This window comes from Lycium barbarum, chromosome 12 (assembly GCF_019175385.1).
Source record: "Lycium barbarum isolate Lr01 chromosome 12, ASM1917538v2, whole genome shotgun sequence".
NCBI classification, from domain to species: Eukaryota; Viridiplantae; Streptophyta; class Magnoliopsida; order Solanales; family Solanaceae; genus Lycium; species Lycium barbarum.
In genome coordinates, this window is record NC_083348.1 from 84,440,508 (window position 1) to 84,468,125 (window position 27,618).

The 27,618-nt window shown below is 34.6% G+C and overlaps 1 protein-coding gene across 1 annotated transcript; it reads right to left on the minus strand.

Annotated features, from left to right (window-relative positions):
* Positions 1–1,595: 1,595 nt before the first annotated feature.
* On the minus strand, positions 1,596–3,352 carry LOC132622468 (non-classical arabinogalactan protein 31-like). Its single transcript, XM_060337077.1, has 2 exons — positions 2,872–3,352; positions 1,596–2,130 (listed from the first exon to the last, which is right to left on the minus strand). The coding sequence occupies exons 1-2, from the start codon at positions 3,299–3,301 to the stop codon at positions 1,793–1,795; spliced, it is 768 nt and encodes a 255-aa protein (XP_060193060.1). The 5' UTR covers positions 3,302–3,352; the 3' UTR covers positions 1,596–1,792.
* Between the last annotated feature and the right edge of the window lie 24,266 nt (positions 3,353–27,618).

Below are 27,618 nucleotides of genomic sequence, written 5' to 3' on the forward strand. Positions count from 1 at the left end.
TAAAATTCTACCTTAAGGCAAAAAAAAAAAAAACTTTTGCCCTTAAGGCATTTTTTTTTTATTCTGCTGGAATTCTACAAAAGTTAGGCATTGGCCGAATAGGCCTAAATTTGCAACGAAATTCTGCCTTGTAATTTCTTTTTTTACTAAGCCAGAGTTCGAATTCAGAACTTCGGATTATTTTAGGCCAAAGTCAAAATTAAAGACCACCCCCGCATAAGGCCAATCATCCAAATTGTCCATAAAACATAGAGATTTCAGTCTGCGGATGACTTAGAGCCCAAGAAACCAAAATTTAACTTTAATACGTGTATTTGATCGTAATTGGGCAATTAGCAGGAAGGCCCTTATTTTGGGGTGGTCTTTAATTTTTATCCATTAAATTGGTGGTCTTTAATTTTTGCCCTTTGTTAGAACCCTTTGATTTCGTGCTCGAGCCCCCACTCACTTAAAAAAATTTAAAAAATGTGCTAGGTAGAGTTTGGATTCGCACATGCAAAACTCTGCCTTAAGGCATAATTTTATACCTTTCAGGCAAAATTCTGCTGCCTTAAGGCAGAGTTTTAAAGGCAAAATTCTGCCTTGAGAAATTCCTTCTCTTTTTTATTGAGTTGGGGTTCGAACCCAGAACCTCGGAGTATTAGGTGAAGGCCAAAAATTAAAAATCCCTAATTTGATGGGCAAAATAAAAGACCACCCCAAAGAAGGGTAATCCGCACCAAAAAAAAAAGATCTTAATTGTGATATACTTTTATTTATATAAAAAAAAAAAAAAAAAACAAACCTAAATAAAACCTATATATCCTGTTGCGAAGGTGATTTCAGGAATCGCCAAGACGCCACTCTTCATGAGTAATTTTTCTCCGGTGACTCCCATTGTATGTTCCCCCTTACACTCTTTGTAATTCTACAAGTTTGGTTCTATTATTACTTCCTCCGTCTCAAAATATTTGTCATCCTTGTTAAAAATATTTGTCGTTTTATTTATTCAAGATAAAATTAAGTATCTTTTCCCCATTTTATCTTTGTATTAATTACATCAATGGGCTGATTTTGTGAGTTCACACACCAACATTTAAGAGGTTTCATCATTAATGGAGTAAATATTTATTGAGGAGAGAAAACATGATGAAATATGTTAAGAAGGTAAAATAGTCAAAATGCTTATGTTTTCTTAATGGGCGTGTAAATGAAAATGCGACAAATATTTTGAGACGGAGGAAGAATTATATTTACTAATTTTAGCGTACGCGCGTTGCACGTGTCAATTTGAGATACTTTAATTTGAAACATGAAATATTAATTTGAGGAGTATTTCAAGAGATAATAGTTTCTCTTCATAAATTTTAAATTTTCATAAAGTTTATTTTCGAGTGAAACTACTTATGTCTTAAAAATAACATTCAAATCCTTCTTCGATTTCAACTTAAATACTCGATTTTTTTTTAACTTTAACCAAATATTGTCAAAGCTGCCTATCACATATGTGACAATCCATGAAGGTATTCGGTGTTAGGTGGCTGAAACAAGTCCCACAAGGCCATAACATTATGTTAGGAAGTTAAAGGAAAAAATCGCAAACATAGAAGAAAAACTTTGTAAATCCTTTTCACTTGTTGGGCTTTAAACAGACAGAAACGAAATTGGAAAACAAGAAAATTAAACTACTCCACATTTCTTTCCTCTTACATCATTTATTAATGGAATAACAAGGACACAGACAAATTTTTCTTTCTCCAACACTTAATTAACTCCTTCCACATTTATCCCTTAATTACTTCTCCATCCTATCTTAATTATAAATTTCATAATGTAACTTCTTGCAAGGAACCTTTTTTGAGGGTTCAAATCCAAAAGGCCCGACAGTGAAGACATCAAATTTTGGTTTAACTGGGACAGGGTTCTTGGGAAATGGGGTGTACTTGAGCAAAGCACCAGATATTCCACCATTGTAATTAGTTGGGACATCACAGTAAGAATTGTTTGATGAGACCAAGAACACTTTGCACTTGTGGTAGGCTCCTGAGGTCAATAGTTTTGGCATGATCCAGAAGAAGCCATTCTTGTCTGTCTTGCCCTGTTCAACTAGTGGTTTCTTTGTGTTGTTGCATACTAGCTTCACTACAGCTCCTGCAACATAATAATGTACAGCCATTCAGTATATATATATATATATATATCAAATATACTACTCTTTTTCAACTTCAACTAATGTGGATGGTAAATAACTAAAGTGTTTGGTGCGAACACAAGTCATTTTATATAAATTAAAAACCATAACAAGGACAATCTGCAATAACATGGAAAAAACAAATTCAAGTCAATTTAAATATTGTAGTCAAACATATTCACTAAATAGGTAGCTAGAGTTTTGCAAAACGAAAAATGAATCATCTTGGCAAAGCCCTTTTTCGTGGTTTCTATAGTACTATAAATTTAGCTATGTAGCTTTGAGACATTGAATAAGGTTCATACAAGTGTAAGAAAGAGAACTACAAAAGAAAACAATTTCTCTTGCTAAATAACAAAAAACTGCCGGTAAACCTATTTAACGATAAATAAGTGGTAGATTGTCAAAGAATCTTGTTAGTTACAGGCTATTTAGGGATAGATTATTATCACTAATTCTTTCCTTTTTTAATTAAGTATGATTTATAGATAATAAGATCTATTCTGTTTCTAGCAAAAATAAATAAATAAATAGTCATATATTATGAGTTCCCACAACTAAAATGACATAAGTCATCACACGATATTATGAAAGAAAGAAGAATACTAATGCAAGTTTAGAAGGACTTTGATTTTTGACATAAGTCAGTCACATGATATGTTAATTACTGGAATAAAAAAAGAACAAGGAAATGAACAAACCCAGGAGTGGGGTAGCTTGGTTAAGAGTATTAACCCCTCTGTACTTGCAAGATTTGCAGTAAACAAGGCCTCTTACAGCTACAGGTTTCCTAGTAGGATAATAAGGTGATGGTGTTGGTGGCTTAACTGATGGTGTTGGTGGTTTAACTGGTGGCTTAGCTGGTGGTTTTGATGGGCTGTAAGCTGGAGGAGTTGGAGGCTTAGCTGGTGGTGGAGTTGGACATTTAGCTGGTGGTTTTGATGGAGTATAAGTTGGTGAAGGGGTAGGGGAATGTTTGGGGTGGTGGTGGTGAGGCTTAGGGGCTTGAGCTGGTGAAAGGTGGTCAACATTTTTGTCTAATGAGTACCAGTGATCACCATGGCTAAGAACTGTAGTAAATGAGCTAAGTAATAAAACTGAAAGCTTAAAAAGAACAAGGGCCTTTGCCATTGTTATAGCTAAATCGTTCTCAACTGAACTCAACTAAGTTGTGTGTGTAAAGGGAAGTAAGAGGTGTGATTTATAGGGGCAGAATTAGCTGGTACGTACATGTGTTGGTTGACGGCTTACGCAAAATTTTCAGTAAATGATGCCGATATTTAAAATTAAAGAAGTAAAACAAATGAAAAGAACATTATAACGGCATTATATTTGAAGAAAAAGAAGAACAATACAAATCATATTAGTATAAAACAATTTAAGGATATTAAGTAATAATTTACGTACACCTCGTTTATTTTTTTTATTTTTAAAATTCATTCATAATAGTTTTATATCACGAGCTTTGATAGAGTGGTTAAAACGATTTATACTCCATATATTACTGAATTGAAGCTTTGCAACCTCTATTTTTTTTTAATAACTTACGCTCAAAAGAATTTTAAAACTAGATATTGGAGTTGAGGCTAAAACCAGACATATAATGCACTTAACAAGTAGCCTAAGACATGCAAATTGTCAAGCAATGCCATTTTATATTATCTATACATGTTTATTTAATTAAAAATTTCGACAAAGCAGTGTCGAATAACAGCATTTGTCGTAAGGGGCCTTTGACCCTACTGGTTGGAGATAGTGCGTACTCAGTGGACTAGAGGTGCACACAACTTGGTCCAACACATAATTATTAAAAAAGATATATAGGGGCTCGAATAGGCATAGTCTACAAGAGTTTTGGTTTAGATAAATAGGATTATAGTACATTATCAATTCTGACCTAGTGTGTCCTTAAAACAAGGGTTTCAATTAATCTCCATTAAAACAAGAATCTAGCTAGAGAAATCCTAACTAGGGAAGACAAGTACTTAAATGCTTGCACATGCAGGGATCGGAAGGGCATGTAGAAGTTTCCTATGAATGATATTGTTCATGTATATGGTACAAAAATTAAATTAGAAAGGGCAAAATGGGGGGAAAATGAAGACCTAGTTCATGCAATGTTTTTCTCTTTATCTCCCTCTGAATATAGCAATGAGATATCTAATGACTATACTGGATCCATTGTTATTAATTCGACATCGTGCTTGGTTTGGTTGAAAATAGAATTTTTCATAAAATTATCTATTGTGTAACCAAATTAATTAATTTGTAATATTGACGAGATTGATATTTCAATCTTTCTTCTAAGAATATATTGATTAATCTTAATATTGATGACATTGATATTACAATCACGCTTCTAAGAACGTGTCGATTTGATATCATAAGCGGGATCAAATATATGGCTGCTAGAAGCGGAAATGCATATTTTTTTTGTTATTAACTTCATAAATATTCGAAATAAGTGGTGTTTTTAGCTTGGACACACTTCGTAAGAAAACTATTCATTCCTACAAAGTAAGATGTATTTTTACTAACCTGTCTTTAATAAATAACTTGAAGAAAATGTAGTTTCTTGATTGTGTAAAACTTCCTTTTATTTAAATAAGGGTAAAATTGGAAGAACATCATTAATGTCTTTTTGATTAGGTAAAACACCTCTTATCTTGAAACAAATGAAAAAGGTAAAAACACCACTTATATATTTTGAAATGGAGGGAGTAATCTTTAATCGGAGCTAATCATATACAATAATTAGGAAACATAATATTGTAGTAAAACGAAATTCACTTTACACAATGTCATTGTAGTAAAACGAAACTCGCTTGACCTAGTGATCCAAAATGCTTCATAAAGATTAATTGAGGGACACGAGGCAGTTGTTTGTAAACGACGATTACTTAAGGTGAATTAAATATTTAAAAAAATATTAGTATATGCAAATATTTGTAATATTATCAGTGCATAACATATAAACTCTTTTAACTATGTGAGCATTTTTACATAATTATTAGGGATTTAATTGATATGCAATTGCATAAAGAATACTTACACTATCATTGTAATATAACTTGTAATAATATTTTCTTACTATTTTTCATATTACTAATTAACAAAATATCACAGTGTATCTTAAAAATGTATTTTGAATTTCTTAATTGTGTGATATTATTTTCGCACATTATCGAACTCCTTGCGTCGAATTAAATTGTGTTTCTTCAAAGGACGTTTACTCGATTAATAATAGCAACAAGCGCCTCGATTTATGCCTTACGTTAAGCCCCTTAGTCATTTCTAATTGTCCATGAAGTTTCTCTCTATAAAAAATACTCCTAACTTTTCTATAATTTAGAATTATTGACCTATGTGTTCTGTAGGGTCACATTATAAAATATCTTTCTTTGTATGGCATTTTCTAAAGCCAAGTGTTTTCAAGCTGAATGCCTAATCTAGTTTTCTCTGCTATTTCAATTAAATGCAATCGTATCATATTCGAAACTTGGCTAAATGTTACAGAAAACAAGGCCAATCTTATTGGAAACTGGGCAATCATAATATTAGCCGATAATTCACGTGTTTGTATCCTCAAATTCATGTTGCAATTGGTTAGAAAAAAGAGGAAGAGAAATCATAGATTAGTTATCAATCAATGTAGATTCCAAATTCTGCTTCGTTGTTTGACTTACCTTATTAAACAAGCATACTCCATGTTCCTGGCACAGATCTCCATGCATGTATGTTGAATGCATTATCAGTATTGAGGTCCAAATATTTAGCGAAGGATTAAGCCGAAAATTAGTAAACTTTGAACGCTTGATTAAGTACAAATTCGTGTCAGTTGTAAAAGAGTACATAAAAAAGAGAATAATAAAGGGAGTTTTTATTAATAAATAAAAGATTTTATTACCAACGGGAAGAATCACATCGGAAAAAAAAATTAAGAACTAAATAGCCACAGTGCCAGCAGAACAACTCAGACATCTAAACTACCACTCCCTTTACATGGAACTAAACAGGATAGTAATTAAGGGAGTTCAGCTTCAAAGCAAGTTTAGGCAGGCAAACAGAGTTTACTCAAGTAAGCTTTCATGATTACTACAAAAGAGTATGTAATTATTTTTAGAATTAATAAGACAAACTTTAAAATCCCAAAAATGAAAAGTAAGTAGATTATGAAGTTCACTTACTTCTGAAAATTAAGAGGAATTTTGACTAAATTATGTTATGATTTCTTTTCTTTTCAAGTTGACATAGTTATCATGGTCATGGTAATTAGAAATGTGGTCTAAGGTAAATTTGGAGGTACCCTCACCTAACTTATATCTTAAAATTAGTTATACGTGTGTCTTACATAAGCCTGACAGGTGGCTGCGGACTTTCCCATTGACCCAGAATTGGTCCCAGTTCTGGTCCAATGGCCTTTCTTATGAGTATTTTCACCAGATAGCCACTTTTGTGGCCTTGCATTTAGAAATTGATCTCCTTTCAAAAGTAAACCAATCCTATGAAGGGACCAAACCGAGTTGGCCGAATTGGTTAGAAAATGATGAAGGGAAGGCCCAAAAATCCTAGCTACTACAATGGGCCGAGGGGTCGGGCCGAACTGTTTTCTTTTTTGAAAAATTTACAGCCCATAACTATTTCTAAGACTTATTTATTAGTAATAGCTATCTTTTTTTTAAATTATTTTTGGCAGCTTACTTATTTATCAAATTACCATCTATAACTTGTTTTTGTAACTGCAGTGTATTTCCCTAAAAATAAGGTACCTCTCTCCCACTTACCCACAATCTTCTTTTCTTTTTTTTTCAAATATTTTTCTCTCACCTATCAAATCTATTTTCTCCCTCACCCCTAGTTCTCTCTCCGTTCCATCTCCTAGATTTTCTCTCACCTACCAAATTTATTTTCTCCCTCACCTCTCTTTCCCACTTTGTTCCATCACCTACCCTAGATCTCATTTTCTCTTACAAATCAAAAGAATCCTACAGTAGTAGCAGCAGCCATGGTCGACGAAAAAAAGAGCTCTACAACGGTGAAGGACGACGGAGTGAAGCTTTATTAACTAGTCCAATTGAAAGTCTTTGTTCATTATCTCTGAAAATCAACAGCACTTTGTACTACTTGATTGTTCATGCGCAACACTCTCTTGGCATCTCGTTCTTTGTAGCCCATACCCAAAAGTAAGAACAAAGCTTCATCTACAATTTGAAGCTGCAAAAACTTGGCTTGAGCAGATGTCAAGGTTTTCTAGATTTTTCAATCTGACTATTATGATATGCCACCACTCCTTCTAGTAGCTCTAGCTTCAAATGTAAGGCAATCTCCGGATAACGTCCTTTTTGTAGCAATCTGAGACGACTCGCTTCTTTCCCATAAAAACACCATTGATGAGAGTTGTGGAGCTTCATGCTCACCAAATGTTTGACAAAATGTTTCAGTATATTTCAGTGTATTTATGTGTATTAACAATCAGTATATCTAATTTTCAGTATATTTCTGTGTATTTCAGTATATTATTTCGTTGTATTTCAATGTATTTATCTTTTTTTGGTGTAAATATAGTGAATGTTCCAAATATAAAGCCTATTTTTACTACACTTTGTTTTCACGACTTTTGTATTTCGCTGTATTTCTGCATTTTGTATTTCTAATTTATGAAACAGTTTCTGATATATTTCATTGTATTTCATTGTATATATGCATACTACAACTTTATATTTCTTAGACAGTCAACCATATTTCATTATATTTCAGTGTATATTTTTCTGTATTTGGAAGTTTTTAGATCTTTAGTGATTTTTGAATTCAAAAAGTTTTGATTGTGATAAAAGTTGAGAGAGATTCGTAAGCTTTTATGGAAGAACAACCGTTATGCGTGATTTATGGGATGTTTTGAATTGAATCCCATAATTTTTTTTAAAAAATATTGTTCCATAAATAGGGCATGATTTTACTCTTCAGTGATTTGTGTGAAATATGATTGATTTAATTTGACTTACTATTTAAAAGGGAAAAGAATATTATGTTCCAAAAATATAGCCTATTTTTTCTCTCAGAATTTTTTAAAAAAAATATGCTCCAAAAATAGAGCCTAAATTTACTCTAACGTGTTTTGTATTTCTCTGTATTTCGCTGTATTTCAAAAATTCGAGATACAACTGAAATATAGCCAAAAGCAGCTACGAATTGTAAATCTTCAACTTGTAGCTATAACTAATTAGAAGCTATTAAAAGGTAGCTATTTGTGTAAGTTTCCCTTTTTCTTCTATTTTCGACAATCGTAAAAGTACGGTGTGTCCAACTCAAATATTGTTATCTAATTTATTCTTATTGAGAATTTACGAAAATTGTTTAATCTATACCCAATTTTGACAACATAAGACAAGACACATCTCATCCTCCTCCTTTATAATTGTTGTACGATAGTGTTTTCCGAATTTAAAGTAACTGAAGTGTAACACTTTGAAGAGCTAGGTCTTCAATCTATATCTATATATAATATAAAGCTAGGCATAGACAATCCTATGTAGCACCTCTCTATGGTCTTCATTGGCATTTATCTTTTTTCTCCTTTTTTTGACATTTTTTTTTTTGTATTTTCCTTGCTTTTTGTTCCAAATATGTGAAAGAAGTGTGTTGCCTTCTTCCTTCTACTGTCTGTACTTAATTGCCCACTCAGTTATGGTATTAAATACTCAATATCGTCAATATACACCAATAAAAGCTTAAGAATTTGGAGGAAAGAAATAAGGCTTATTAAGTTAAAAGTTAGTAACGCAAAAGATAATGCTTATTGGTACATTAAAATCTTTATTACTATTATTATTTTACCTCTTCAATTTAACATCAGTTACAAATCAATATAATCATCATATCTATAAATTATCACCTTCAAACATTTTCTTCCTACATGGTTATCTTTTCTCCATATCCACCTCACAAACTTAAAACCTTGGCAAATTATATTTGTGGTCGATTTGGTATTGTGTTAATTGTGAGTCCTTGCCCCCGTCATCAACAATGTAAAAGAAAAAGAAATGTTAGTTGAATAGGGATTTCACATAAAAAAATTGGTGAGTTTTGTTTTTATTTCTCATAGTTTCACACTTTCACTTTTTGTAAATGACTAATTCTTTTCCTTCTTCCTTTTTAATTTAATCTGCTTGTGTAATCTTTCTCTTAATTGTCAAAAGTGTTGGTGTTTTGAAATGGTAATAGTAAATATTAGGAGAAAGAAGTAGGTTTTTTAAACTTTTGTAGTATAAATTTGGAGGTGTAGATTTTGAAATGGGGCGTTATTAGAATGAAAAATCAAAAGCGAAGAACATACAAAAAACTTAAAAGCCACAACAAAAAGGGGTATAGGGAGGTGGTACAGAAACATATTTCCTAAGTATTTTTACGGACTAAATATATATTATGTCCTATTTAATATATGCAAAATCTCTTATGTAGATATTAAAGTAACATAGGTGGCACGGCAACATATATTATATATCATGTATCAAATCTACATATAATATAAAGCTAGATATAGACAAGGTGATGTGACACCTCTCTATGATCAGCATTCATATTTATCTTTTTTTCTCAAATTTTTGCCTTTTTTCCATATTATTATGTCATTTTGTTTGGCTTTTCTCATTATTATATTAAATATTTATTAATTCCCCATTATTAGAAAGAATGACTAAACAAATCCTAACAATTAATTTGGAAACGGAAAACGCCTCTACCACTTAATTGAGGATTTAGAATGGGTTATTTTCCATTAGATAGGGAAGGACAGCACACCGCTATGTATACTCAGATTTATCCTTCAGCTTGGTTCATCATATGTAAGTTGATTCAACGATTCTCTGTTTTCAACTCCATTATATTCTTCTTAGTGAGTAGTGTATGTGTTTTGCTTCTTTTGAAGTGTTAATTGTACGTAATTTTCTGTTTTTCTTTGTAGGTGCCGGCGTCTTTTTTTCCAGTAGCGGACAATTGCAGCACTTCAAATTCTGAGGCTTCCTGTGCAATTGTGCAATGTAGGAAATTGTTGTCCGCAAGAAAAAACACTGAACAAATGATTGTTTTTCAGTGATTGGATACCTTACCGCAGTCCGTTGATTGATTTTTATATAGGAACCGCTCCATTAGAAATAATGGTAATCTTCTGTTTAATTTGTTTAATCTTTTATGGGTTTTGACATCTGTGATAACAGATTTGTTTTTGAACAAAACCAGCCATAAGGATGAGGGATGAAATCCTAGAGAAAAAACTTCAACCGAACTGACAAATTTAATTTATGAACTAATAACTTATGTCATCCTATAATGGTAAATAATCTCATTTTTTGTTTTGTTGGCGTGCATTTTTGGTCAGGCAAACATTGTGGTATTTGATAGATGAATTATAACGTTAATTGTAACATAGTCAAGAGAGCATTACATCTTTGATGTTCCACAAATTATTTTTGTCAAGCTAAAACACTTTTTGAGTTATATATATATATATGATTGTTGATACTGTTTTCTAGATTATAAAAGTCAATTTACGTTTTCTTTTTATTTTTAACAGGAAGTGATAGTGGAAGGACACACATAAGACTTAAGCCCTCTAATGCAATTACTAATCAATATTATTATTTACAATATTAAAATGATTATTTTCCCTCATTAAAGAAGTCACTATATATAATACTTGCAAATAAATCAATAAATACAATATTAATACTATTTACGAACAACATTCAAATAGGAACGACACATATCTTTTTCGTGACTAAGTAGATTAATTAATCAAATTGCTTAGAAAGTAGATTAAAGAGGTCAATACCTTCAGTATTATTGCCAAGGCAATGCTCAATCTTTCCCCTTTAAAACATAACCTCCGGTGAATTACTCATGTCGATAAAGTTAAAATATTAATTTCTTTTGTTTAATTAATTCACAGAATTAAACTATGTCCGTATAAAATTTAAAAAGGTGTCTCTGCAAATCACAAAACTTTACTAAGTAGTTATTTTCTTAACCGCGCGAAGCGCGGATAGATTTACTAGTTTTGAATAAAAAAGGTGAATTTAAATAAACTTATTGTTATTGGAAAAGATTGACAACCAATACAAATCATCATTATTACGAAATGAGTTAGTTAGAGTTGTCGTTTGAGAATTTGATGATTGAGATTTGTTATGTATGATTTTTGAAACTTATATTTTGATTTGAGCCATTTAGAGTAGATTTGAGCTTTCAATCGTGCATTGGGTTATTGAAATTTGAAGAACAAGTCCTTTTTATAGTATAAACTTAGAGCATAGCTTAAACAGCAGCGTGGCCCCAAAGTCAATTATGTGTGCACTTATCCATTTACTTCCTCTTTCAATGTAAAACTTCATGGGACAATTTATTTAAACGCCGGCATGTAACCTATAGTCAATGTTTAAAAAATGTTCAATTGGTGGCCATTGTAGATAAATTTTAGACATTGTTGTTTTTATGTAAAATTTCATAGAATAAGTTATTATTACAGGCTTGAAGAAGTAGGTCTTGAGTTTCAGACATTATAAGTGATTGAGTGAATTTAAATCAAATCGTATTGTTGGAAAGCTATAAAATATTTATAGAGATGAACATTTAAAAAAAAAAAAAAACTCTCAATACCGAACTTATCTGTCTAAAGCTTCATACATACGTATTGGAAAGTTGATCTTGGCAAATTAAATAGCAGACGACATATGTTCTCACGTTTGAATTGCAGGCGCATATGTCGCATGTTTGACCTTGGTAAGTTAAGAATTTCAACAAAATTTGTAATGTTATACACTAATTTTTGCAGCTTAATTCTAAAACAGTTAAAATGTACAAAAGTTTATAAAGTTAAACTGCAAATTAAAAATGTCTATGTAAATTAAAAATTTCTACAATCTTTCAATAGCAACATCTTTTAGATTTGTCAGGAGAAGAATTTTTATATGCTTGAGCGCATATTTCATTTTCTTTTGGAAATAGAATTAATTCAACTATGCCTCCTTATGCTTTGTAAAAAGAATTAGTGCAACTTTACTTACATATACCAGATGTCTATGATTCTACTCTTTAGTTGATTTCCAACTAATCATTTTCATGAGGAAAATGTAAACTTCTTTTCTTGAATTAGTAAACTTCGGGATGGACAAAATTCCCCGGACAAAAAATAAACCATCAATAAGCGGAAAAAACTGAAAAAATTACTTCTCTTTTCAATTTATATGACATGATTTAAAGGCATGATTTGAAGTTCTAAAAAAAATTGAAACTTGTGATCCTAAATACGCCGATCAAATATCTGTGATTGAAAAAACATCTCATTTAAAATTAAAATAAGAAATCTAAATATAATTAATGGAGTAATATGTGATGAAAATAAATGGAATGAGAAAAACAGAAAAGAAATTAGGTTCATTTCCACCAAAAAAGAAAACGTGGACACACAATTAATTAGTGTTGGCTTTAAAGATGAGTGTAGTGTGAATTAGGAAATGGTGGCAAATAAAATGGAGAGAAATGAAATTTAAATAAATTTCATTTTGCAAAGGCACTTTGTGCCTTGTGGCACTTTGTGCCTTGTGGCACTTTGTCCCCCCATTGGTGGGGGAAAGCACTTCTGTTGTGCTTATATATGGAATCACCTCTTTTAGCTCTTAAAGAGTTGAGAAAAGGGACTCTCCTCGCGCCGTCGTCACGCTCGCTCGGTCTCGGTCACGGTCATCAATCAAATCATTTGATTGATAATTTTTTTTGACCAAATTTTTTTTTCCAAATTCTGATATTTTTCGCGATAATTTAAATTAAAATAAATTCGTGGAATTCAATTATTTTTTCCAAACGGTAATAACCGAATGGACACTACCGAACAGACATTGCCTTTGACGAACAGGCATGTCTTCCAAACCTGTGGCTATAAATTCTAAGGCTCTGCCTCAGTTTTCTACATAGAAAAATTTCGAACAAACTCTGCGTTTTTACTCCCCTCTCTGATCTTCTGCATTCTGCATATTTTTCAAACCAAAAACGTAAGTGTCTAGTGTGATTTGCTGCCGCCATTTGAGTTTGCCGAAGTTCTGCAATTTGCATTGCCGCTATTACATAATAGTTTTTTGTTCTATCCTGGGAGAAATTAATCCATTAACCTTGGCAACTGTGAGAGGATTAGATTTCTTAAGGACACACAAGAAACTTGTGGGTTCGGAAATTTTCTATTTCATCTAATTTCTGTCGTTAACATTTTTCTGGTTTTACAAAACAGAAACTGGTTTTAAGAAATTACTGCAAAGGTACTGATTGTAGTAAATTACTGTTTTTAGTAAAGTTCCGGTAAATTACTGAATTTGAACATTTAAGATTAACAATTAGTGATGCAAAGTAGTGAATTACAAGATACAATACTCTAAGGCCAAACTAAATCAACACAAATCCTGGGAAGTTCTTCTAATTCCTCATCCATTTCGAAGTCACCATTGAAGCTACTTGACGAATTGTTGGATACCCTTTTGTTGGGAAATGATTGAATTCCTTTGACAACAACAATAGCACAAGAATTAGCAACCGAAGAAGATGAAGAAGCTGGAGATGAGATTAAGTAATCTGTATTTTCATGTCTAAGAAGCTCAGATAACAAAAGAACAAGAGAAGCCATTTGAGATTTTTTCTAAGTTTTCAATGAAATGTATCAAGATTTACCTTTGTTTGATACAATGACTTCAGGGCAATACAATTCCCTATTTATAAGCAACCAAAAGTAGTTGAATATTAAAAACAAACTGGCGGCCCAACAAACACCCGGTTTGACTTAAATTTTGTGAGATAATTTGAAAGAGATGACGGAAGCAGGAGTAGGAAATGGAATCTTAAAATGGCTCCTTATATCTTTAATACAAGAAAACAAGGGGCAATCAAAAGCAGTTGGCTCAAGAGAAAAGTTGTGACCCTGGAGTCTTCGAAAACAATTTAGTTACACTTGGTGTTTATACTAATTTAACGAAGACATGATAATCTTTGAATACATTATGATTTAATCACAATTAACTTAGCAATATGTACTCGTCTTTATATTAGCTTTATTAATTATGATAAACTAATAAATTTAGCATATATTATATAAAAGAATTTAAGGTCTAAGTATGATGGTAGCCAGAATTTAAAGTTTATGAATTCAAGATTCTAATCTTTTAAACTTAATGTGTTCTAGATTAATACTACTGTTTCCTTCCATTTTTGTTTGTTCTCTATACTAAGGGCATGTTTGGAAAGTCACCCATGTAGCTGGATTTGGGTATAGTTACACAGGTTGATCTATTTGTTTGCCCCAGTAATTACTTTTTTGTTTCAAAATTGGGTGTAATTACACCCTGTAATCACAGGGTTAATTTTTAGTTTCTTTCTTTTTTGTTTTATTTTAATTTCTTTTTTGTAATTTATTTTAATTTCTATTATTTTAACTTCTTATTTATTTTTACTTTTAAATTATTTTTATTTTTAAAATATATATTTTAAAAAAAAATTAACTTCAATTTTTTTTATTTTACTTTTAAATGATATGTTTTTCTAGTCACAGTATTCATATTGATGGATTTAGGAACAAGTTTCAATTTTATTTTTATCATGCCAATTAAATTAGTGTAATGTACTGTAAGTGCTCCAAAATAAGAAGAGTTGTGTGCAACAACCAACAATGCTTCATAAGTTCGACCAGTACTCAAGCTTTCGTTCAAGTCTTAATAATCAAGTAAAATCGACATTAACAACAGGCCAAACTCATGGCTCCCTTGTGGTCGTCAAGATCTTTCATTTAAACACCTTAATTAAAGCTTGTTTCATTTAGACAAATATGATTGGGCCCTACTGTGCGATTTAGACACTTTTCGCTGACTTGGCATAGTGAGTGTAATACACTTATTAGCGGCGCGTGAACGACTTTATTTAGTCAAAAAAAAAAAATTCTCTTCTTCTTCCCCTTTTTTCCCAACCATTTCCCCAAGCTTAAACTCCTTCAATAGAGGTTCTAAAATCATGTGTTTTATCATCTTTCCTCACCTTCATTGTTGCTACTATTCTTACCTTTTGATACGATTTTTACCATAAACAAAATTAACCCAATTTCTTGCTCTCTCTCCTGATAAAAAGAAAAAGAGAATCAAAGGAGCTCATCAAAACAGCATTAATGGGTTCTTTAGAAAGCTTGAAAATTTAAAATGAATTGCTTTATTTTAATGAATTTTTTTTTAGAAATTAATATTGGGGTTGTCTTTGGGTCTTTATTGGGAATCTTTAGATGAAGTTATAATAAATTTGGAGGAGTTTTTCTTGAAATTTTGGATTGAAATCGTGGTTGGAACAAGAGTACATATGAAGATGGTGAAGAACACCAAGTGCATGATTTCCAGATTTTACTTTTGGTAGTAAATGCGTTTTTTTGTGTTAATATTGTGAAGGGTTTAGAAAATAGATTTTCTTTTCTTTACTGAAATATTATTTTTTTACTCAAATTAATTAATTTTTTATATTAAATAGTTTTTTCTTTTCTTTTTTTGGATCTTATAGTTTATTTTGAAATTATTATGTTGCACTAAATACCACATGTTCTCTTTTAATTAGTTATTATGCCACGTCACCCGCGAGTGTATTACACACTTTGTAATTTTGGCTGATTGTCAAAAAAATATCTAATAGAAACAAATTCAATGTAGACTGAGTGCTCAATAGGTACAATCTTAGTTTAGGTATTTAAGAGTTCCCGATGGGTTTGGCCTTAATAATATTGAATGCCGTAGAGCCGATCAGTATTAACACAAACTACATAGTTGCAGCAAATGACTCATGGAGTCATGGGCATTCTATCCCTTTTAATGACTCTTTCCTTGAAACTTAGTTATCATTTATAGAAAAACTTATAAATTTGTGATCATTTGAGAAATTGACTTAATAAGTGTGTGCAAAATAAATGTCCTAGAATCGACGGTTATTTTTTTTAAGGGCATGGCCATATGGGCTCTCTCTCTATATATATATATATATATTTACATGGGCGATATTATTATTAAGTAGAAAAGTCTTGAAACAAAGAGCCTGTTTGGATGAGCTTATTTTAAGCAGTTTGTAAGTTGCTTATAAGCTAAAAAAAAAAATAAGTTAGACTATCCCAATTTTTTTTTTGGCTTATAAGCTGTTTTCAGCTTATAAGCTGCTTTAGATAAGCTAAGTCAAACGAGCCCAATTATTTTTTTGAGCTTATTTTAAGCACAAAATAACTTTAAACTGATCTGCCAAACACTCAAAAAAAGCTGAAAATAGCTTATAAGTCAATCCAAACGGGCTCAAAAGCACAAATAGAAATCAAACTAATCTAGAAAGAGAAAACAGGAAAGTGAAAAATAAAGCCTAATTTAGAAATTGAATTTGAGCTAGTGACTGGATTTGAGCTAAGGATTGAAATTAAGCTTAGCTCTTCCCAAATTGGTGTTGAATCTTGGATGGAACTGAAGATGAAGAATCGCATTTGAAGCAATTAAACTCCGCTCCTCCCAAGATGGTGTTGAATCGTGGATGGAAATCTGAAGATGAAGAATCGCAGATGTAATTTCCTTTTCGCATTTGAATCAATTGTGTATTTGTATCTTGATGACATTTACCAGTGTTCGATCGAAATCTCTGTTGTCTTCGTTGTTCTCGTTTGAGGATTTTTGTTCCTTGAGACTTGTCGTCCTCTGCGCCTCTAGTGTTACTGTATTGCTGATATTGAGTGCCTTCGGGCTTGCCATTCATTTGTTTCTGAATCTTTACGTGTGCCTGTGTGTTGCTTGTTTCCTTGCTATAGCCATACATTTCCTGGTGGTAATATGATATCATTTCCTCGGAATTGAATGTTATGTTGTGTTGGTATGCTGATCTCCGTGGTATATTAAAATTGACTTTTGTACCTGCAAAATGTAACAGATTGTTAGATATAAAGACCTCCTTCCTAGTCTTCTCCTTAGGATTTGAATAGAAGGATCTATCTCCAAATTCCCCTTATTTCTCCTCATCTGCTGAATCTATGAATTCTCAGCTAGCTTGTCACTATTGACAGTTCTTCTTCCTTAAACTTCAAGCTGGTGAAAGTTATCAGCTAGAACCTCTCCATTGTCTAGGGCCAAGTTAGTAAGAAGATCAACTACTTTATTGCCCTCCCTGTAAACATGAGATACTAAGATTGTTCTGTCTTCCATAAGTCTCTAGATTTCCTCAATCATGGTTATTATTTGCCTAGGAACTTCCCATATTCTTTGTGTAACATTCCTTAGCAGTGTGGAATCAATTTCCAGTACTATTGGATTTCAGTGGAGTCCTTGTATGTCTCTCAAAGCTTGTAAAATGGTCATGGTCAGTGTTAGTGCTTGAATCCTCCATTTCTTAGCTTGGGCTTGTAGTATATCACCCTATTCATCTCTAAAGCAAAAGCCTCATGAGCTTCTTTCAGGATTCCCTCTTGAGGCTCCTCAATATTGATTTTGATCCGTCCAGCCTCTGAAGCCTTCCATAACATTTTAATGACATTCACTTTTGGCGGATATTTGGAAATTGCCTCCACCAGTTATATGGAACATATTTGCAATTCTTCCTTTTCACCTTCATGAACATAACCAGTGTGTGCATTACCTGATATACCAGCTTCATGTTTGAGATCTTGCCCCCATGTCTCAAAGTGTTCACCCTCTTCCAAAGTTCCCAAACTATGATGGCAGACACATCTTGAAACATATATTTTACCGTTTGTCCTTATGCCAAATCGCAACATTTGTTTATAAGTTGTGTAATGTGAAGGTTATCAATGCATATTCCAACTGGTCCACAAAAGTGTTTCCATATGAATTGTGCAGTTGGTGTCTTCAAAAACACATGAAAAATATCCTCCACCCCTGGATCTTGGCAGCAAAAACATCTAGATGAAAATAGATGATATTAAATAATTTAATTTAAAAATAAAATTTCTTATCAAAAATTTAAAAATTAATCTTTGAAAAATATGTGTCTTATAGATGAATTATGTATTTCACGACACATTATTTCTTGAATATATATATTCAAATTAATAATATTTTAATTTTAATTAATTATAAAAATTAAAAGCAACTTTTTGTGAGAACATCATGGATTGGATGTGTGACAAAAAAATTAAAATTTATAAATATAATGTCATAACATTATTCAAATGTTTAATAAAAAAATCTATCAATTGTAAGTGAAAAATAAACAGCATGCAGTGTGAAATAACAAGTCAACAGTACTAAAGCAAATAAATTAAAATAAAAACTAAAATTTCTTATCAACAATTTAAAATTAATCTTTGGAAAATATGTGTCTTATATTTGAATTATGTATTTCACGTCACATTATTTTTTGAAAATATATTAATTAATAATCATATATATATATATTGTAATTTTAATTAATTATAAAAATTAAAAGCAGCTTTTTGTGAGAACATCATGGATTGGATGTTTGACCAAAAATTAAAATTTATAAATATAATGTCATAACATTATTAAAATGTTATATATATATTAATAATATTTTAATTTTTTAATTAATTATAAAAATTAAAAGCAGCTTTTTGTGAGAACATCATGGATTAGATGTTTGACCAAAAAAATTAAAATTTATAAATATAATGTCATAACATTATTCAAATGTTTGACAAAAATAATCTATCAACTGTAAGTGAAAAATAAACAGCATGCAGTGTGAAATAACAAGTCAACGGTACTAAAGCAAATAAATAAAAGGGATAAGCAATGACCTGGAACCATGAATTGACTTGGGCATGCAGTCATATTAAGGGCAGAAGACCGGGGGAGGAAATTTACAAAATGGTGCTAACTGGGTGCGTGTATCAAGTATGGCAAGAGAGGAACCAGTGCATCTTTCAGTCCAAAAGAAGACCTGCTGAGCAGCTCGTGAGAGGGATAATTCAACAGATTTGCGTGCGAGGTAGGATGAAGTCGAAGCTAGCGAAAAATCTGGACAAACTAAATTTCTATCCATGATGAAAGGAGGTACTAAACAGTAAGGGACTTGTGAGCTACGACCGGGTAAGACCGTGGCAGATAGATGGACCTACAATATTGTAACACCTCGTACATTCGGGCTAAGATTTGTCTCATAAGACGGAGGTATAATGAACCCAATTTGAGTAGTGTATAAATGGTGTTTGAAACCCAATCAAGACATGAGAAGAGCCTTTGGGCAAAACAAAGTTGAAAGCCACTCTATGGGGCATGTTTGCAAGTGAGTTTGTAGAAGGTCTTACTTCAAACGACCGTAACCCCTTTATTAATTTGGAATTTGGGAAAACTTCCTTGATGAAAGTTGTAGCCCTTTGAAATATCTTTCCAACGGTATATTATGGGTCTTGAACGGAGCTGTATACAAAAAGTTATGGCCGTTTTACTAAACAGTGTTCTGTCAGTTTACGGTGGAAACATACGAACCGTAAAAATTATACGGTGGAACATACGGACCGTAAAAATTATACGGGCCGTATATTCCAGCCGTATAATTGGTCCAGAATGTCCAAATCACAGGAATGGTTTTACGGTATGATATACGGTCCGTACAAATTATACGGGACGTAAAATTTAGCGTAAAATGGGTCCGAAAGTAATTTTAAAACTTCGTTCTAAGGCTTTTTCACTTCATTCTTCATACCCCCAAGCCCTAGAACGACCTTCTATTCTCTCCCATCATCAAGAACATTAAGGGTTTTCAAGAAAACCCATCTCAAGGTTCAAGAACCAAGATTTTTGGAAAACTTCTTCAAGTTCAAATCTTTAATTCAAGTTTGGAGTATTACCAGGTATGTAGAGTTACTATCTACGTGTGGGAACATCATCGTTCTTCCCCACGCCTCCTAATCCATAAAGTATGAAACTTTACAAAACTAGGGTTTCTATTCTATACTATGCTCATGATAACCCTAGGTCCATGTCTATGACTATATTATGTTTGAATTGTTATTATTCTATCATTGTGTTCTTAATACTCATTATGATTATTGAGAATCTGTCCGTAATCCATGAAAATCCATATTTTGTATTCCATGGGTTCTTGCATGCATGTTTTTGACTACGAATGATTATTTCATGAATATCCTATATGTCTATAAGTTTTCATGCAATTGTATTAAATAATTACTTTCATGCTATGATACAATATACATACATACTAAATACAAGTTATTTCATGAAACCATATTTACAAGTTATTTCATAAAACTATGCTTACACGTTATTTCATGAAACCATGATTACAAGTTATTTCATGAAACCATGTTTACAAGTTATTTCGTGAAATCATGATTACAAGACAAGTACAAGTTAATTCACGAAAATCATTGGCTTCTTAGCCAATTATATTATGTTCATGTTTTTGGGAGTTGCATGAATTACCGAGAAGGCTCAGATAGCCTGAAACTACGTAGCCACCGTAGGACAAGGATCGCTCCGCCCAGTTAGGACGATACCTTAATTTTACACTGAATGGATCCATCAGGCACGCTACCACCTTATACCCTGGCAAGGTATGGGGGCTCTACTGGTCCGGCGAGGTACCAGACTCCACGTATCCACGTGGTGATATCATGTGTCGGTTTATTAAATGCTCTCCCTACTTATCATGTTTTACTTATAATATATATACATATATGTACTCATGCTCATGTTCATGTTAGGTTTTCAGTTTCAGTTCTTATCATGTTATTCCATGTCCCATATTGTTTCTTTCAGTTGCTTTACATACCAGTACATTCAATGTGCTGACGTCCCCTTTTATTGCCCGGGGGCCTGCATTTCACGATGCAGGTACGGATTTATACGACGACGCTTCTGCTCATTAGGATCTGCACGTACCAGCTTATTGGTAAGCCCCATCTCATTCGGGGTTTAGGCATTATCTTTCTTTATCGAGTTTTGCATCTAAAGGTATGCTGGGGGCCTTGTCCCAGTAAGGATGTTACGTGTTTTCTTCAGACTCATGTTAGAGGTTTCATAGACAAGACAAGTGTCATGTTAGACTTCCAGAGTTGGTTAGCCGGTTTGGCTCATTTATGATAGTATCCGCAGTCATGACTTAATCAAGTATTTATATTTAATATTATGACTACTATGTTTTATAAAAGCTCATCATGCACTGCACATCATATTTCCGCTCATGTATGCCTCCTGATAGTTCAGCAAGCCATGTGGTTCGCTCGGTCACATGCAGTCAGGCACCGAGTGCCGTGTTACGCCCAGGCCATGCTTCGGGGCGTGACAAAGCTTGGTATCAGAGCCTAGGTTTAAGTGTCTTTAGGAAGTCTATGAAACCGTGTCTAGTGGGTCACTTTTATATGTGTGAGGGCCCCACACATATAAACAGTTGACCACCAAGACATTCAGGATTATCTCATTTCTTTCTACTCTAGATCGTGCCATGTCCTAAAGTAATAAGTAACCTTCTCTTCCAATCAAATTATGTATGTTTCGAGCGCGCAGACGACGAACAGATAATTCAAGGTCTAAGTAAGGATGTTTACCCATAGGGGGTACAATTGTGCAGTACTTAATGGTAACGAATGAGACTTCAAGTGCTATTGAAAGTGGAATACAATGTAAGATGCCCGAGAAGGGGTGTAGTAGAATGAATGGAATGTTGAATGATAATGATATTCTCGAGTTCAGGAGGTAATGGGGAGTCTTCTAAGACTAAGGACTTTCTCAGGATGAAACCCCCAGTCTTTACGGGGACAAAGAAAGATGAGGACCCCCAGGACTACATTGACGCTCTCCAAAAGATCTTCAGGATTATGACAGTTACAGAAACTGAAGCGGCTACTTTTGGAGCTCATCAGCTACAGGGCATTGCTAACATTTGGTATGAATCTTGGGAATTATCCCGAGGTGAGGATGCGCCTGATGCTACATGGGATGAATCTACAAGCGCATTTTTGGACCACTTCATGCCAATAGAAGTCAGAGAGGCTAAGGCTGAGCAATTTCTGAAGCTTAAGCAGAATGGCAGGCCAGTTCAGGACTACTATCTGGAATTTGTCAGTCTGGCTAAGCATGCTCCACATATGGTACCGGATATGAGGGCAAGAGTGAGGAGGTTTGTTGGAGGACTTGATTCCCATTTGTATGATGGAGCCAACATTGTTGCACAGAATGGGGAAATGACTATCTCGAAGATGGTTGCTTTCGTATATGGCAATGAGACAAGGCTAAATGAGGAGGAAGCCTTGCAGAAAGAGAAAGACAAGGAGTTCAACAAGAGAGTCAAGTCTACCGGACAGTTCAGCGGGAACAGAAACAGAAAATTCTTTAAGAACAGGTCAGCAGGACCTGCTCCGTCCACAGCAAATGCCCCACTCCCCCAGTTCCGTAATGATAAGAAGCAGAATTTCGGGCCATCAAATTCTTACTCTCAGGCTAGTGTGGGTCAGTCGACTTATACTCATTCGATATGCGGCAAGTGTAACAAGAGACACTCAGGTGAGTGTCGTGTGGGTACTGATGCATGTTTTAGATGTGGTCAGAAGGCCCATTTTCAGAAAGATTGTCCATCAGCTAGACAGGGTACTGGAGGTAATGTGATGCAGTCTATAAATTCAGCAGCCCCTCGTCACAATCAGGCCCAGCAGGGGCGTGGAACGGCAAGGTCCGGCAATACAGGTGGTGGTCAGAACCGTTTGTATGCATTGACAGGTCGTCAGGATACAGAGGCTAGAGCAGATGTTGTCACAGGTACACTTACGGTTTTCACTTTTGAAGTATATGCCCTTATTGACCCAGGATCCACCCTGTCTTATGTAACCCCTTTTGTTGCGAAGAAATTTGGTATTGAACCTGAAAAATTGTATGAACCCTTTGAGGTGTCCACTCCAGTTGGGGAATCAGTCATAGCTAGACGTATTTATAGGGGTTGCCCAGTTTTAGTCTATCACCGTAGAACCATAGCTGATTTAGCGGAATTAGAAATGGTAGACTTTGATGTGATCATGGGTATGGACTGGTTAGCTTCATGTTATGCCACAGTATGTTGTAGAACTAAAGTTGTAAGATTCGAATTTCCTAATGAGCCAGTCATAGAATGGAAGGGTAATTCAGTAGTACCCAGGGGTAGATTTGTTTCTTATCTAAAAGCCAGAAAAATGATTTCCAAGGGTTATATCTATCACCTAGTTCGAGTCAAGGATTCAGATGCCCAGACTTCAACTCTCCAGTCCGTCCCAATTGTAAACGAATTTCCAGAGGTCTTTCCCGAAGATCTTCCAGGAGTCCCCCCTGACAGGGAGATTGAATTTGGAATTGATCTAATTCCTGATACTCAGACGATATCTATTCCGCCATATAGAATGGCTCCAGCAGAGTTAAAAGAGTTAAAAGCCCAGTTGAAAGATCTTCTTGATAAGGGGTTTATTAGGCCCAGTGTTTCGCCTTGGGGTGCGCCAGTCTTATTTGTCCGAAAGAAGGATGGTTCCTTACGTATGTGTATAGACTACCGTCAGCTGAACAAGGTCACCATTAAGAACAGGTACCCTCTTCCTAGAATAGATGACTTATTTGACCAACTGCAGGGCGCCCAATGTTATTCCAAGATTGACCTCAGATCAGGCTATCATCAGTTAAAGGTTAAGGAAGTTGATATTCCGAAGACCGCTTTCAGAACCCGTTATGGCCATTTTGAATTTCTTGTTATGTCATTTGGGTTGACAAATGCGCCAGCTGCTTTCATGGATCTTATGAACAGGGTCTTCAATCCTTATCTCGACTTATTCGTCATTGTCTTCATTGATGATATTTTGGTTTATTCCCGTAATGAGGCTGATCATGCAGAACATCTCAGAATAGTGTTGCAGACTCTTAAAGATCGTGAACTTTTTGCAAAATTCTCAAAGTGCGAGTTTTGGCTTAACTCAGTGGCATTCTTAGGCCATGTGATCTCAGGTGAAGGTGTTAAAGTTGATTCTCAGAAGATTGATGCCGTAAGGAGTTGGCCTAGACCCACCTCAGTTTCTGATATAAGAAGTTTCTTGGGTCTGGCAGGCTATTATCGACGCTTCGTAGAAGGATTTTCTTCTATCTCTTCTCCGTTGACTAAGTTGACTCAGAAGAAAGTTAAGTTTCAATGGTAAGATGCTTGTGAGCGAAGCTTTGAAGAGTTGAAGAAGAGATTGACTTCTGCTCCAGTTTTGACGCTGCCAGAGGGAACTGAAGGGTTCGTGGTTTATTGTGATGCTTCGGGAGTTGGTCTCGGATGTGTCTTAATGCAGCATGGTAAGGTTGTAGCTTATGCATCTCGTCAGCTTAAGGTTCATGAAAAGAATTATCCGACTCATGACCTAGAGTTGGCAGCTGTAGTTTTTGCACTTAAAATATGACGTCATTATTTGTACGGAGTGTATGTTGATATTTTCACAGATCATAAAAGCCTACAGTATATCTTCAAGCAAAGGGAGTTGAATCTTAGGCAAAGGAGATGGCTTGAATTGCTTAAGGATTACGATGTGGATATTCTTTATCATCCGGGAAAAGCGAATGTTGTAGCTGATGCTCTTAGTCGGCGTTCCATGGGAAGTTTAGCCCATGTGGACGAAAATAAGAGAGTTATGACAGAGGAAGTTCACCGTTTGGCCAATCTTGGAGTTCGACTTTTGGACTCCGGGGATGGTGGTGTGGTTGTTCAGAACAGGTCTCTTTCCTCTTTAGTCGTGGAAGTCAAGGAGAAACAGTTTAATGATCCCTACTTGTTGCAGCTGAAAGAGGGGATTCACAAGAAAAAGACGACGACTTTTGAACAAGGGGGAGATGATGGTACCTTGAGGTACCGAGGCAGATTGTGTGTTCCAGATGTAGATGGGCTCAGAGAGCGAATCATGTCAGAAGCTCACAATTCCAGGTATTCCATTCACCCAGGTTCCACTAAGATGTACCATGATCTTAAGGAGATTTATTGGTGGAATGATATGAAGAAGAATGTAGCAGATTTTGTAGCTAAGTGTCCGAATTGTCAGCAAGTGAAAGCCGAACACCAGAGGCCTGGTGGCTTGGCTCAGAATATTGATATTCCTGTCTGGAAATGGGAAATGATCAATATGGACTTTGTATCGGGTCTACCTCGTTCATCTAGGAGACATGACTCTATTTGGGTGATCGTTGACAGGCTTACTAAGTCGGCACACTTTTTGCCAGTTGAGACCACAGATTCGGCAGAAGACTATGCCAAGCTGTATGTTAATGAGATTGTCAGATTGCATGGGACACCAGTTTCCATTATTTCAGATCGTGGTGGTCAGTTTACAGCGAACTTCTGGAAATCCTTTCAAAAAGGATTGGGTACCAAGGTGAACCTTAGCACAGCTTTTCATCCGCAGACAGATGGCCAAGCAGAGCGTACTATTCAGACTCTAGAGGACATGTTGAGAGCATGCGTCTTGGATTTCAAAGGTAATTAGGATGGCCATTTACCTCTCATTGAGTTTTCTTATAATAACAGTTATCATGCTAGTATTGGGATGGCAGAAGGTGCAGATCACCAATCGGTTGGTTCGAGGTTGGTGAAGCAGAGTTGTTAGGACCAGATTTGGTTTATAAGGCCATGGAGAAAGTCAAGTTAATACAGGAGCGTTTGAAAACGGCTCAGAGTCGCCAGAAGTCTTACGCAGATGTGAGGCGAAGGGACTTAGAATTTTCAGTTGACGATTGGGTGTTCCTTAAAGTCTCACCTATGAAGGGTGTTATGCGATTTGGTAAGAAAGGAAAGCTCAGTCCTAGATATATTGGACCTTACAGAATTTCACGAAAGGTCGGTCTAGTAGCATATGAACTTGAGTTGCCACAAGAGTTGGCTGCTGTTCACCCAGTGTTCCATGTGTCCATGTTGAGAAAGTGTGTGGGAGACCCATCGTTGGTTGTTCCTGCAGATACTATAACAGTTAAGGATGGGTTGACTTATGAGGACATCCCCGTAGCCATTCTTGATCGTCAAGTTCACAAGTTGAGAACTAAGGAAGTAGCCTCAGTAAAGGTCTTATGGAGGAGCCAGAAAGTTGAAGAAGCTACGTGGGAAGCCGAAGAAGACATGAAATCCAGATATCCTCACTTGTTTGAAGAGCAAGCAGATAGACTTCAAGGTAAATACCTGTAGTATTCATGTCATGTCCCTTATGTATTCATGCCTCACGTTTCACGTTCAAGTTCATGTATTCTCTATTCATGTCTCATGTTTTGGCACTCATGTTTTCATGAGACTATGTCATGTCAGTTTTCCATGTTCCATGTTATGTTTCTTCACGTTCATATATTCAAGTTATGTCCAGCCACATTCTTAACCATGACCCATCATTCGAGGACGAATGATCCCAAGGGGGAGATATTGTAACACCTCGTACATTCGGGCTAAGATTTGTCTCATAAGACGGAGGTATAATGAACCCAATTTTAGTAGTGTATAAATGGTGTTTGAAACCCAATCAAGACATGAGAAGAGCCTTTGGGCAAAACAAAGTTGAAAGCCACTCTACGGGGCATGTTTGCAAGTGAGTTTGTAGAAGGTCTTACTTCAAACGACCATAACCCCTTTATTACTATGGAATTTGGGAAAACTTCCTTGATGAAAGTTGTAGCCCTTTGAAATATCTTTCCAACGGTATATTATGGGTCTTGAACGGAGCTGTATACAAAGAGTTATGCCCATTTTACTAAACCGTGTTCTGTCAGTTTACGGTGGAAACATACGAACCGTAAAAATTATACGGTGGAACATACGGACCGTAAAAATTATACGGGCCGTATATTCCAGCCGTATAATTGGTCCAGAATGTCCAAATCACAGGAATGGTTTTACGGTATGATATACGGTCCGTACAAATTATACGGGACGTAAAATTTAGCGTAAAATGGGTCCAAAAGTAATTTTAAAACTTCGTTCTAAGGCTTTTTCACTTCATTCTTCACACCCCCAAGCCCTAGAACGACCTTCTATTCTCTCCCATCATCAAGAACATTAAGGGTTTTCAAGAAAACCCATCTCAAGGTTCAAGAACCAAGATTTTTGGAAAACTTCTTCAAGTTCAAATCTTTAATTCAAGTTTGGAGTATTACCAGGTATGTAGAGTTACTATCTACGTGTGGGAACATCATCGTTCTTCCCCACGCCTCCTAATCTATAAAGTATGAAACTTTACAAAACTAGGGTTTCTATTCTATACTATGCTCATGATAACCCTAGGTCCATGTCTATGACTATATTATGTTTGAATTGTTATTATTCTATCATTGTGTTCTTAATACTCATTATGATTATTGAGAATCTGTCCGTAATCCATGAAAATCCATATTTTGTATTGCATGGGTTCTTGCATGCATGTTTTTGACTACGAATGATTATTTCATGAATATCCTATATGT